The following is a 13670-nucleotide window of genomic DNA, read 5'->3' on the forward strand; positions in this document are numbered from 1 at the left end:
CCACACATCCACACATCCACACATCCACACATCCACACATCCACACATCCACACATCCACACATCCAACATCCACACATCCAACATCCACACATCCACACATCCACACATCCAACATCCACACATCCACACATCCAACATCCAACATCCACACATCCAACATCCAACATCCACACATCCAACATCCAACATCCAACATCCAACATCCAACATCCAACATCCAACATCCAACATCCAACATCCAACATCCAACATCCAACATCCAACAATCCACACTTTCTACCCAATTTCTACCAAAAACCTACTCTTTTCACTTCCATTCAACTTACTCTAAACTACCATTAACTACTTCTTTACACTACTCTTACTACTCTTACTACTCTTACTTCTCTTACTACTCTTACTACTCTTACTTCTCTTACTACTCTTACTACTACTACTCTTACTACTACTACTCTTACTACTCTTACTACTCTTTTCCCATTACTACTCCCACACTTCCCTTCTCCCTTTTCTTTCTTTACTCTTACTACCCTTTTCACTTCTCTTTCTACCCTTTCTTTCTTTACCAACTTCTACTCTTTCTTTTCTACATTAACTACTCTTTTCACTACTACACTACTTTCCACTCTTCCTTTCTACCTTTTCTTTCTTAACATTTACTACTCTTCAACTACCTTTACTACCATACATCTCCTACTTTCTCCCTTTTCACACACACTACCTAACTACTCCCACACTTCCCTTCTACTCCTTCTACCTTCACTTTCATACTTTCTCCTACTTTTACTACTCTTCTCCCTAATACTCTACCTTTTAACTCTTTAACTACTCTTTAACTACACCACCTTTCTTTAACCACTACTACTCCCACACTTCCTTTTCACTACTACTACCACACTACCTTCTCCTTACCTTTTACTTCTTCCTTTACTTCTACTTTTACTTTAACTACTTTTACTCTTTAACTACCCTTTTCTCTAATACATTACCTTTCTTTAACCAATACTACTCCCACACTTCCTTTTACTTCTTCTTTTACTTCTTTCTTTACTTCTACTTCTACTACTTCTACTTCTACATTAACTTTCTCTACTACCACACTCCCTCTTCCTTTCCACTCTACTACTCCTTCTTCTTTCCCTTTACTTACCTCCTCTTACATCCCCTATCACTACCACACTTCCTTTACTCTACATTAACTCTCTTACTTCTACTACTACACTTCATTCTACTACACTTCCTTTTACTTTACCATACACTTACTCATTTACTACTACACCTTTACTAACACACCTTTACTCATCTCTCTTTTTTACATTTCCATTTCTTAACTTCTACTTTTACTTCAACTACTTCTCCTCTCTACCACACTCCCTTCTTAACTTCTTCCTTTACTTCACACTTTTACTTACTTTAACTTTCTCTACTTTACTACTCCCACACCTCCTTCTCTACCATTTACTTCCTCCTTCATTACTACTTCCACTACCCTTTTCATCATTTCCCTTCTACTTACTCTCTTCATCTTTACTTCTTTACTACTACCACACTTCCCCTCTACTCTTTACTTACTACCTTTCTACTACTCTTTTCACTAATCCACTTCCTTCCTACCTTTACTCTTTCACTAATACTCTTAACTACCTTTACTACCTTTCCTCATCTTTACTTTTTACATTTCCCTCCTTAACTTCTACTTTACTTATCACTACTACCAAACTCCCTTCTTAACTTCTACTTTACTTCCTTCTACTTCTTTACCTACTCTTACTATACCATTACTTCTAACCCTCTACTTATCACTTTACTACTACCACACTTCCTTTTAACTTCTTCATTACTTCTTACCTTCTTCCTTACTTCTTACCTTCTTCCTTACTTCTTACCTTCTACTTTACTTCTTACCTTACTTTACTTACTCTACTTTACTTTACTTACTCTACTCTACTTCTTAACCTTTTCTTCTACCATTTCATTCTTTTACTACTTTCTTATCATTACTTAACCCCTTTACTACTACCACACTACCTTCTCTTTACCATTTACTTCTCCCTCTACTTCTTAACTTCTACTCTACTTCTTAACTTCTACTCTACTTCTTAACTTCTACTTTACTTCTTCCTCTACTTCACCCATTTCCTTTCCCTTACTACTACTTTCCTATCTTTACTTTAACTACTTTACTTATCCTACTACTCACCTCTTAACTTCTACCTAACTCTACCCCACCTCCCTTTACTTTTACTTACTTTACTACAATAACCTTTCTTACTTTACTTCTACCACACCACCTTCTTTACCTTTTACTTCTTAACTTCTACTTTCTTTTTTACTACCACACCTCCATTTACTTACTTTACTAACCCTTCCTACTTTACTTCACTAACCTTTCTTACACACTCTACTCCTTCTTCCTCATTTACTTCAACTTACCATTAACACAACTACTCCCACACTTCCTTCTCTTCCTTTCCTTACTTACTTTACTCTTACTCTTTTCCTTACTTTACTTTACTTATCACTACTACCTTACTTCTCCCTTACTTCTTATCATCTTCATTTCTTACCATTCTCTTTTCTATTTCTACATATACTATCACTTATCATTTTCTTCTACCTTCTCTATTCTTTACTCCTTTTACTTTTCTAATAATCCATAACTACAACCTTTCTACTTCTACTTATAACTTAACTTATTTACAAACTACCTTTCTCTTCTTACTTTCTCCTCTTCCAATACTACTCCCACTTTACAATCTTACTATTACTATACCTTAAATCTCTTCTTTCTTACTAATATTATTTTACTACTTACTTCTACTTTAACATTCCTATACAACATTACCTTAAATCAATACTAATACTTCTCTTTCTAATACTACATACTTCCTTTCAAAATTCCCTTTTTTTATTCTTTTCTTCTTTTCCCTTACTTTAACACTCACTATTCTTACTCTTACTACTTCTTAACCACTTAATTCTTTACTTACTTAACTTTAACCACCTTCTCTTCTATACCATTTACATCTCAACTTCTTATCTTATAAACCAACTCTTTTATCACATTTTACTACCACACCACCCTTTCCATCACTCCTTTCTATTCTTTTTAACTGCGTCTCTTCCTTATCTTAACTCTACATCTACTTTAACATACCTTTTACACTTTAACACTTACTTTCTCACTTCTTTTCCTTCCTATTACATCTCTTCTTCCTACTTATCTCACTAAAACTTCAACTATTCATTCTTACTATACTTCACACTAATCTCTATACTTCTGCTTCTAACTTCTAATCTCTAACTATTCTTATTCTTTACTTTAACTTACTAACCTATAACTACTTACAATTTACTATAACCTACTCCTAGCATTACTACTCCCACACAATCCTTCTTTCTTTACTACATATCACTTTCTTTAATTATTCACTTGCGATATCCATTCGATCCCTTGCGATTAACTTCCACTTTTAATACTTAATATTACTCCTTCCACACAATCTATCTTTCATATTACTTTCTCTTACTAATTAATTTGCGATTCCCGTGCGATTCACTTCCACTTCTAAACTCTTTTCTAACAATAACCTAATATAACTACTATAGCCTACTCCCACACAATCCATATTTCATTACTACATATTACTTTAATTATTCACTTGCGATATCCATGCTATTCCTTGCGATACACTTCAACCAATTATACTGCTACTTAAATCAAACTTTACTTTCTTACTTATAATTACATATTTACTATTATTATATTTCTTGTTCTACATATAATCTACTTTACTTGTCATATTCTTTACTATTATTACATTTTTTACTTCATATTATAACACAAAATCAGCCTTGCTTAAATTTTTAAACATGCGCTCCCATTTTCAAACTATACTATATTACAATACTACCATACCTTACACCACTTGAACTGCTTTATACCTTATATTTTTATTATCCACTCGTTAATTCATCTTATAACATAATATTAGCATTATAATTGCATATTCATAATTTTATATACTATATCATCTTTATCATTTTTTTTTTAAATTTATTCTCATGCTAACACTTTTTCGCAATAATCTAACCAAATTCTCAAAAATTAATCACACTTAAAATGATTTTAACTTGCTTATTATTAATATATAATCACCTCCACACTTACATACTTTCAATTATTATCTATTATCACCTTCAACCATTTACACTTCTTACTAAACCAACTTTTTATTTCACATTTTATTCAAATATTTAACTATTTCTACATATTTTCTAACTCTGTAATACTAACTCTAACTTTACTTATTATAATAAAACATCTACCGAATTCCTTTATATTAATAATTTAATACTACTAGCCTCTTTTCCAATCTCATACAATAACTTACAATCACCCTTATTACCTAATAAAATATCTACTATACTTCACATAAATTACTACAAACTTACTCTTACCTCCACATAATCTATCTTTTTATTACCTTCTGCTTTATTCAAATAGCCCTGATACCATTACACTTCAATTTACTTTAATATCACTACGCAATTCCACTTTCACCTCAATTTATAATTTTGCGCTACTACCATATATACTTTCTTAACTGTAGCCTATTTTATTACTGCTTATACTAACATTACTTTAATTAATTCTACTGCTATCTAAATACCGTGCTTATACTTATTTCATACTTGCTATAACATTATCACTAACTTTACCCCATTTTTAGTTTGCTAAGTCTAGTACTAATACTTATAATTTCTACTATATGTAGTAAAACCTACTTCTAACCTACTTCAAGTTCAAATAATAGACCTTATTACTAGTCTTCCAATTAATTCTTGACAACTACATTATATTCTACTATTCTTCAACTTCATATCATTGATGAAATATTATTTTACTTCGACTTGTAAAATAAACGCTACCAACATATATTTTTATTTATCTACATCATATCTCAGTACTACTTATACTAACATGACTTAACTTGTTACTAATTACATCCAAATGCCCTGTATACTTTAAATATATACCTACTTTAACATTACCTTTAACTTTACCACATCTTATACACACCTTATATCTTATACTTTCCATTTCTAATATACTATCTTATCCTAGTCCAAAACACTACTACGTGTCAACTATCGTCATCATTATTACTCATATATATGTAGCATTATCTTAGAGTCTTCTATCACTATAAAATTTCTTGATATCACTTTTAAAATACACGTAAATATACTTATAAAACTTTCACTACCTATACTTAACTTAACTATAATATATCTTATTACCATTTATAAAACCATTATTTGACTTACTTCTAATGATAAATATATTACCAACCTGACCTAAGACACTTTGTTTACACTCTTCAATAACCTTTACTTAAATTGCTTTTATTTATATACAATCTTTAATATCCTTTAACTTTATATAAGTTTAAGAGTTTACTTCTAGACACATTACTCTAACTCAATAAACGCACGGATATACTAATCAACCATTATATCACCCCAAAGCCTCTAGTACACTTAATCTTATAATAATATTACTTACTTCTGTTAACTCTAAATATATTACTGCCAAATCGGCAAATACTTGTAAATTTTTCGATCACAATTTTTGCGCGCTAATTCGACCCTCCCTAATTTTTTGCTTTCTTAAAGTTCGCGCCTACCCAAACCCTCCCTATTTTTTCTCGCTAGCTAAATGCTCCCTAAATTTTTCGACACTCGCTATTTTTTTTACGACATAACTGAGACGCTACAAGCATATTCTACTAAGACTATGCTAGAACCAACTCCACCACTACTAATCCTCAATAACTCATATCCCAACCATAACTAAACACTGCCATTATAAATCAATCTCACTCTTCACTTTTTCAATACACTTACAAAAAATACCCAATGACGCCTGTTTTAAATGTGTTCTTAACTATGTAAAATTTCAATCCAAACACTCTAAATATAGTGCTAATAAGCTCTTCTTTGAACTGTACATGTGTTCTAAACTCAATATACCCTTACCAAAAGATCAGCCTCATACCATTAATAAAAGTGATACTTGTTTTAAATGTGCTCTTAACTATGTTAAATTACCTAAATCCAAACACTCTAAACTTAATGCTAATAAGCTCTTCTTCTAACATTATTTGTATTCTAACGTCAATATAACCTTGCCAAAATATCAGCCTCATACCATTAATAAAAGTGATACTTGACGACTGTTTTAAGCATTCCTTAACTATGAGAACAATACTTTCGCACATACTAGAAAACTTCTAAATACCTGTAACTTCACCCACCTTAATGTGAGTACTACCAAACTGTAGAAATATCTTAACTACATCACCTTATACCATATACTTCATTCTGAGCTCCAAGCAGTTAAGTATAAACTCTATTGCAATCAGCCAGAATATACCTTGTCAATTTCAATCAGTATTTTTTCCCGCCTAGACAAACCCTCCCTAATTTTTCCTCGCCTTCAATTTATTGAGTATTTTCTTTCAACTAGTAAAATCGGACAGTATTTTTTTGCAGCTTTTGCCTTCTCCAGTATTAACTTTTTTCTGTCCAGCCCCCTAATTTTGTCCACCTAGCGAACTACTTGGTTAACTATTTTTGAAAGTAACCATTTGAGCTGTCCTGATCTTACTTCTATTTAATTTACTATTACTACATCAATTTAGAATATTCACAAATACTAATATTTAATTTATAATTATTTAATTTATTATTAAGAGATAACAGTTCGTAAAATAATTCAGATAAGAAAACCTGATCCCTCTATTAATAGTCATAGCGAGTATTATTAATTGTCAATAATATTTTTTGCAATACTTTGATTTAATATATTTTAATAACCGTCTGCACTGTATCATCTAATCAGTAACCTGTTAAGTCTAAATAAATATAATAAGTTAATTTTTATGCACGAACTTAAATCAATGCGTAGTGTGTACCATTTACCTAAATAAGGAAAAAGTTAGAATGAAAATATTTCAAAGCTTTTTCAAAGAAAAATAAAAATTTAACATCAAACCAGATAGATATAACACTAACTAAGATCAGATACGTTTATCATAACCAAAGTTCTTAAACCAACAATGTCTACCACAGATAGTACTGAACGCGATTTTCTTAACCACGGCATTCCATATTATGGAGAAGTCTTCAGCGACGAACACTCTAGCGAAAGTGAAGATGAAGTAGTTGAGTCACTTTATGACCAAGCCACTAATCAAACTCTTGAAACCTTGAACTCTAACGGATACATCTGTACTCCAGGAATTCCTTTTGTCTTTATTCCGAAAGCCAATGAATTCAGAAGTATTCCGAACATGCAGCAGTTCAGAAGACTTATCACTGATATTCCTGGATGGGAGGGTAATGTGGCAGCGAAGTATGAGAGTTTGGAACCCTTCTTTTTAGATGAATCTAAATTGCAGAGAGACATTACTACCAACAGATTGTCTACCAATGTCTCTATTCCGGGTGTCCAACCAATTGACATGTACAATTGTAACTTTTGTGACTCTTCGTTTATTGGGTTAAAGTATTTCAATCGGCATGTCAAGAAATATCATCCTGAAGCCAATCATGAAATGCTAGTCCTGCTGCAGCAGCTGGGTTATCCTGTTAGAATCAGTAGCCGTTTATCATCAATTTTAATTGAAGCAACTACAATTGATATCTATGAGAATTTAACTCAGGAAAATATTTTACTGGACTTGAATAAGGATAAATTCTTATCATTACTTTGTGTTGAAAGGGCAATGAGACTTTACAAGGAAGTTCCAGAAGATGAAGCCGGTAAGAAAAAGCTTACCAGTTTAGTAAGAAGCTTTTTTACAAAGGATCACTTGGACAAGCTTAATGAGTTTCAGAAAAACTTGAATACTACCAAAGTGTTCTTAAAGTCACACTATAGTAGAGGGGCGGTTAATGATTATGTTAAAGCCACTGTGACCTTCCTTCAAGTAAGTTTATTCCATTTAGATATTAAGGTAACTTCGAAAGAGGACTTCGACAAGTTCTGCACTATGTTCTTAAAAGATTATCTTTTAAAAGTTAATGTTGAGAGAACAGTTCTAGACCTTTTTGTTCTTAGTTGTATGCTGCAGAATAATAGTCTTGTCTCGAACTCAGTGAGAAGGACTATGTTCTGCAGCGTATTATTCTTCTCCAAATTAATCATTATACATGAAATTACTAAAGAAGAATTTAAAGCATTCAAACAGGAATTAAAGTCTCCCAACATTGAACATAGTGCAGGTTATTTCAGTCTTAAATGGTTGTTCAATCAACATGATTTAGCTAGTCCTCAGACTCCGATGAATTGTCAACAAGTAGGTTCCAGAACAGATGCTTTTAGAATTAACGGTAAGATTGTCTCATTGCAACTATTGAATGATATGAGAAAAGGTTGCATTACTACAATTAAAGATGAGTTGGTTGATATATTTGGTCCTGATCTCTTCAATGGTGTTAAATATTCAGATATAGTTAAGGAGTATAATAAGAAACTCAGTCTCCGAAAAACATTTAAACGCTATAGCAATTCTGAATTTCAACTATTACTCAAAAAAAATAAAGTCAAAAATGTTCATTCTGCTGTTGCTTTGTTCAAGAGAATACTCAAGATTCAAGAATTACTTTACCTACTTATTATTATTGGGTGCGGAGCACCCTATAGGTCTCCAGAGATTCTCACTATGAGAATCGAGGACCACTCCAACTCACCTAGTAATGTAATTCTTGATGAAGAAAATGTAGTATTCAGAACTACCTACTCCAAAAATTTAGACCGTCACAATACTATAGTTGCTATTACTAAATACTTGAATGTGGAAACCGGACAATATCTCATATTATACTTACATTTGACAAGGCATATATTGTTGGAGCTTAGACTCAAGTTTATTGAGGGTACTAGTTATACAAAAGAACGTACTAATAGACATGTTAATTCAGATATAGACCAAGACTTAGTTCAGGAAATCGAAGAAATAGAGAATGAAGAAGAGGATCTAGATGTAGAAGATCCAATAATCAGGGCCGCTAATAATGTTGAATATATTAAAAGAGAGTATTTTACCAAGTTGTTCATATCACTTAATGGTCGAGCTAAGCCGGACCTTGGATTGAGTGCCATTCGAAACATCACAAAGGCATATGGTGTTGGGTTAAATCAAAGAGAAATGCGTCAAGGGTTACATTCATTGGTTCACTCTTTAGTTGTTGACTTTAATAAAGTTGAACAAATAATCAGTGAAATCAATAGAATGAGCAACCATTCCAATACAACGGCCTTGGTCAATTACGGTTATAATCATGAAAGCAGAAGTAATGTCAGTAACAATTTACTCCAAAGGAAAGTTTGCAATAGATGGTATGAGATGTTGACTAATCATGTAACCCCCGAAGTTAATAGTTCAAACATAATATGGCAAGATGTTAGCATTGCGGATGTAAAAGACGCTTATCTTAAGGTTTTGAATTTTCCAGCTAGAGAAATACAAGTGGTTACTACCTTGGAGGTTCTTAGAAATAACTCTATAGCTATATGTTTAAGAACTTCTGAGGGAAAGACAGCAACATATGGGGTTGCCAGCTATTTGGAAAACTATGTGTTTCCAAGTAGCAAAAGGCAAGTCTCAGTAGTTGTAGTACCCTTTATTTCCTTGAGATTAGATATATTAGAACATCTAAAACGTTACGGAGTTGTACCATTAATTTATGAGGGTACTATTAATTACACCACAGCATATGATATGCTAATAGTACAATTAGAACTATTTAGTAATGAATTGATAGAAACCATTGAAGCTTCCAACCATATGTCAGTACGTCGAATTATATTTGAAGAGGCCCACTTTATGTATCATCAATATAGAGAGAGCAAAAATGAAGAAATTGCTAAATGCAAACGATTTCAAATGCTCTTTGTGTCAGCGACATACCCTAAATCATATGAAAGGGAATTGAACAGTTTGATAAATCCCAAAAGGCTAATTAGATTAGAAAGTCCTTCCATTGTTCGTCCAAATATAATACTTAATAAAACCATTGTCAAAAGAGAAGAAGAAGTTGCTGAAATAATTAAATCAAAAGTATTACAAGTTCCTTTTAGTATTGTTATCTTACCCACTATAAGAAAGGTACAAGAGTATCATAAAGAATTCAAAGAGGCTGGTATTAATTGTGAAATGTTCCATTCCAAGTTAAATTTCGCTGATAAAGAGAGTGTTATAGAAAAGGTATACAATAGTGAATTAAGAGTTGTAATTGCTACTACTGGGTTTACTACCGGATTAGACATAACATCACTTAGATATTTAATTATTGGAGACCAATGCTATGACGCCGAAACTCTCATACAAGCCAGTGGTAGGACTGGTAGAGATGGGCAGGCATCGACAGTTGATTTGATTCTTGTAGCCAATAGAAGTAAAGATGAATTTCAAAAGAAACTCATGTCACCTACATGTTTGTCGGAGGTTCAAAATTGGTCCCAAGAATTGGAAATCAAACTGTGCACAGAACTCAAAGTACTGTTGTGCAGTGTCTGCAGAAGCAATGGTCCAACACAACCGATAGTACCAATTGAAGTAGAAACAGATAGACCAATTGAAGGAGAAACACAAGTTGATAGACCAATGGAAGTAGAAACAGATAGACCAATTGAAGTAGAAACACAAGCTGATAATACAATGGATGAGACAGACACTACTGACTGGTTTGATAATTTGCCTGTCGTCAATCAAGTTCCACCTAGTATGATTAATAGATCACTAAATAAACCAGCTAGCAATAGAATTTTATTTAACATACCTTTAGCTCAATCATCAATAAATGAAGTTGCAGGTAGTCTGTCCAATACAACCAACACATATCAGTCACCTTTGTCAACCTTTGATTCAACAAGACCAATATTGAAAAGAAGAGGAGAAACACAGTCATACCAATCTGCCTCCAAACAACAGCGGATATTAAATAACCAATCAGCAGATGAATCATTATATCTTCAAACAGATGAATCGGTCATTTCAGTACTCCAGAAATATAATGATAATATCTATGTAATGATGGATCCACAACGTTTTAAAAAAGCTAAGTTTGAGGATGAATTAAGAATTGATAATGCCTTAATTTATAATTTCCAACACTACTATTACCGTGGTCTTGGGAATCAGGTGATCTGCTATGGATGTGGACTCAATCACGAAACCCACAATATAGAATGTCCCAACTACAGATTTACTATGGGACTCCTTATTCCATATGTCTTGAGTTCCTCCAAAAAGTTACTTAATTATATTAATCAGGATAATATAGAAAGGGCTATAGAACTAAGAAATATAGTAGTTAATTATGTACATCAGGAGCTGTTTAGAGCCAAAATGAAGAGCTGTGTATTACTAAGATTCAACAAACAGTTGAACTTAACTCATCATAATATCCCTTTTCAAGAATTAAGTCAAGATTTGTATAATCTATTGTATACCCCCAAGCCAAATAATAGGCTTGGGGCTGATACAACTAAAAGGAGAAACTTCCTGACAACACTTAAAGTGATTAATGGTTGGAGGGGAGTAAGTAGTAAGGTAGGATGGCTGATGGACAACAATGTCAAAGAGGAAAAAATGAAACAATTAGAAGATAGATTAAGACAGAAACAAACTAAAGGAGCATGCAAAAGATGCCACTTGATGCATCAAGGTGAATGCATGATGGAACAGTTACTAAGTTTCATTCTTTTGACTGGCTATTACAATATAGACTTGTGTTTTATTACCTTATCTAAGATGTTTAGGAATCAAGAAATAATATGGATACTTCACAGCTACGATGATTTTCTTAAAGTTATATTAAGTGAATATCGAGGGACATATGGGTATATGTACTTCATATATATAATGATCCAACAAGTGAAAGAAGAGGAAACCAGCATAATGCATTACCATTTGGATAAGAAGACTAAAATGGTATTAAAGTAAGTATAAAATTATAGTTATATATGTATGTAAAATTCTTTCTAGTATAAATTTTAACATTACAATATATTTCTAACTAACTTGACTTCACTTCTTCCATTTAGAATCATTACTTTCTCTTAATCATTACTTATACAAGTTAAATATATTTTCTACTATACTCAATAAAAGTTATTGCTAGCTTACTGCTACTTCCAATAGTATATTTTATTACTTTCCCAATTAAAGATTACTATCCATTAGACTCTTGTTCTAATTCATATCACTAATAAACACTACTTTTAGTTAGACTTGTAAAATAAGCGCTACTTACTTCTACATTTTTAACTATATCATATACCACTGATACGTCAGCTAATACTATTGAAGTTATTTCTAATTCCAATTGGGTACCTCCAATATCCTTGAATAACACTTATATTTAAAGTATCATTAAGTTACCTTCAGTATAACCTCTAAAACTATACTTATAATATCTAATAGACATTCTATATTACTCTTTAATTACTTAATTACTATTTCCATATGATGATATTTCTAATTAATTTGTTCTACCTTCCATCCTACAGTTCCTTTACTTTAATTAAAGTCACCTTAAATACAACTATTATGTGACAACAATATCTATATTTATTAAATTCTATTAGCTTTCCGATAGTTAGAACAAGATTACTTATGTTACTACTACATTTAACAACACTCATTAATTACTACTATTTAAACCAATTCTATCTTCAGTGCTAACTTAGCTTGACTTGCTATTGTTAAATTTCTAGTAAATTCTACTACTTAATTCTAAATTGTATTAGTTCTATCTAAATAATTTCAAATTAACATCTAAACTACATTATGTTCCAAACTAACTTCTAAAGCGCATTAAGTTCCAAACTAATGTCTAAATTACATTATGTTCCAAACTAATATCTAAACTACATTATGTTCCAAACTTACTTCTAAAGCGCATTAAGTTCCAAACTAATGTCTAAATTACATTATGTTCCAAACTAATATCTAAACTACATTACGTTCCAATGTTACTACTTTAGCAATTGTACATAGTGCCACTTATCTAACTCTAATTACTATACTTTAAAATATAAATTTAATTTTCTGCTCACTAAAAAATTACAGCTAACAATTTCTACGCACGACCAAAAATTCAAATCTACATTAATCATAAATTTATTACAAACTAGAGAAGAGCATAAAATGTGAACCAAATCATTTATTAAAATAATTATACATATATAACTTATCTAATTACATTCTACATCTTTTGAAATAACTTCCAAAGAAAAAGATGATCTTTCTATATTAAATACAACCCTTAATATACAAAAATACCAAATTTACCAACAATCAACACCAGCAAACTATACCATTAAAACTTAGAGTGCTAAACAAGTGGAACTTGTGAGCAAACCCAATAGCTACCGAACCTTACCAAATCCAGCTTAAAAGTCATTGAATTGCCTTGTCTAGATATTATTATAGTAATTACTTTATAACTCTTGACCATTGAACTACTGATCCACAAATAGTAATAAATAACGTTCTGAAAGAAGTAAACCTAGTGACCCAAGCCCATACTAAACGAAACTTATCAAAAACAACTTAAAAGTCATTGAATTGCAATGGCTGGATAACATTATGG

General features: G+C 31.8%; 1 protein-coding gene across 1 annotated transcript; it reads left to right on the top strand. All coding sequences in view use genetic code 12, as the record gives it.

Annotated features, from left to right (window-relative positions):
• Positions 1–7126: 7126 nt before the first annotated feature.
• Positions 7127–12693, top strand: RJT21DRAFT_140170 (DEAD/DEAH box helicase; the record flags this gene model as incomplete). Its single annotated transcript, XM_064883367.1, has 2 exons — positions 7127–12015; positions 12586–12693. 2 exons carry the CDS (start codon positions 7127–7129, stop codon positions 12629–12631), a joined length of 4935 nt encoding a protein of 1644 aa, XP_064737497.1. The 3' UTR covers positions 12632–12693.
• Between the last annotated feature and the right edge of the window lie 977 nt (positions 12694–13670).

Source organism: Scheffersomyces amazonensis (genome assembly GCF_036850825.1).
Source record: "Scheffersomyces amazonensis strain UFMG-HMD-26.3 chromosome Unknown RJT21scaffold_4, whole genome shotgun sequence".
NCBI lineage: Eukaryota > Fungi > Ascomycota > Pichiomycetes > Serinales > Debaryomycetaceae > Scheffersomyces > Scheffersomyces amazonensis.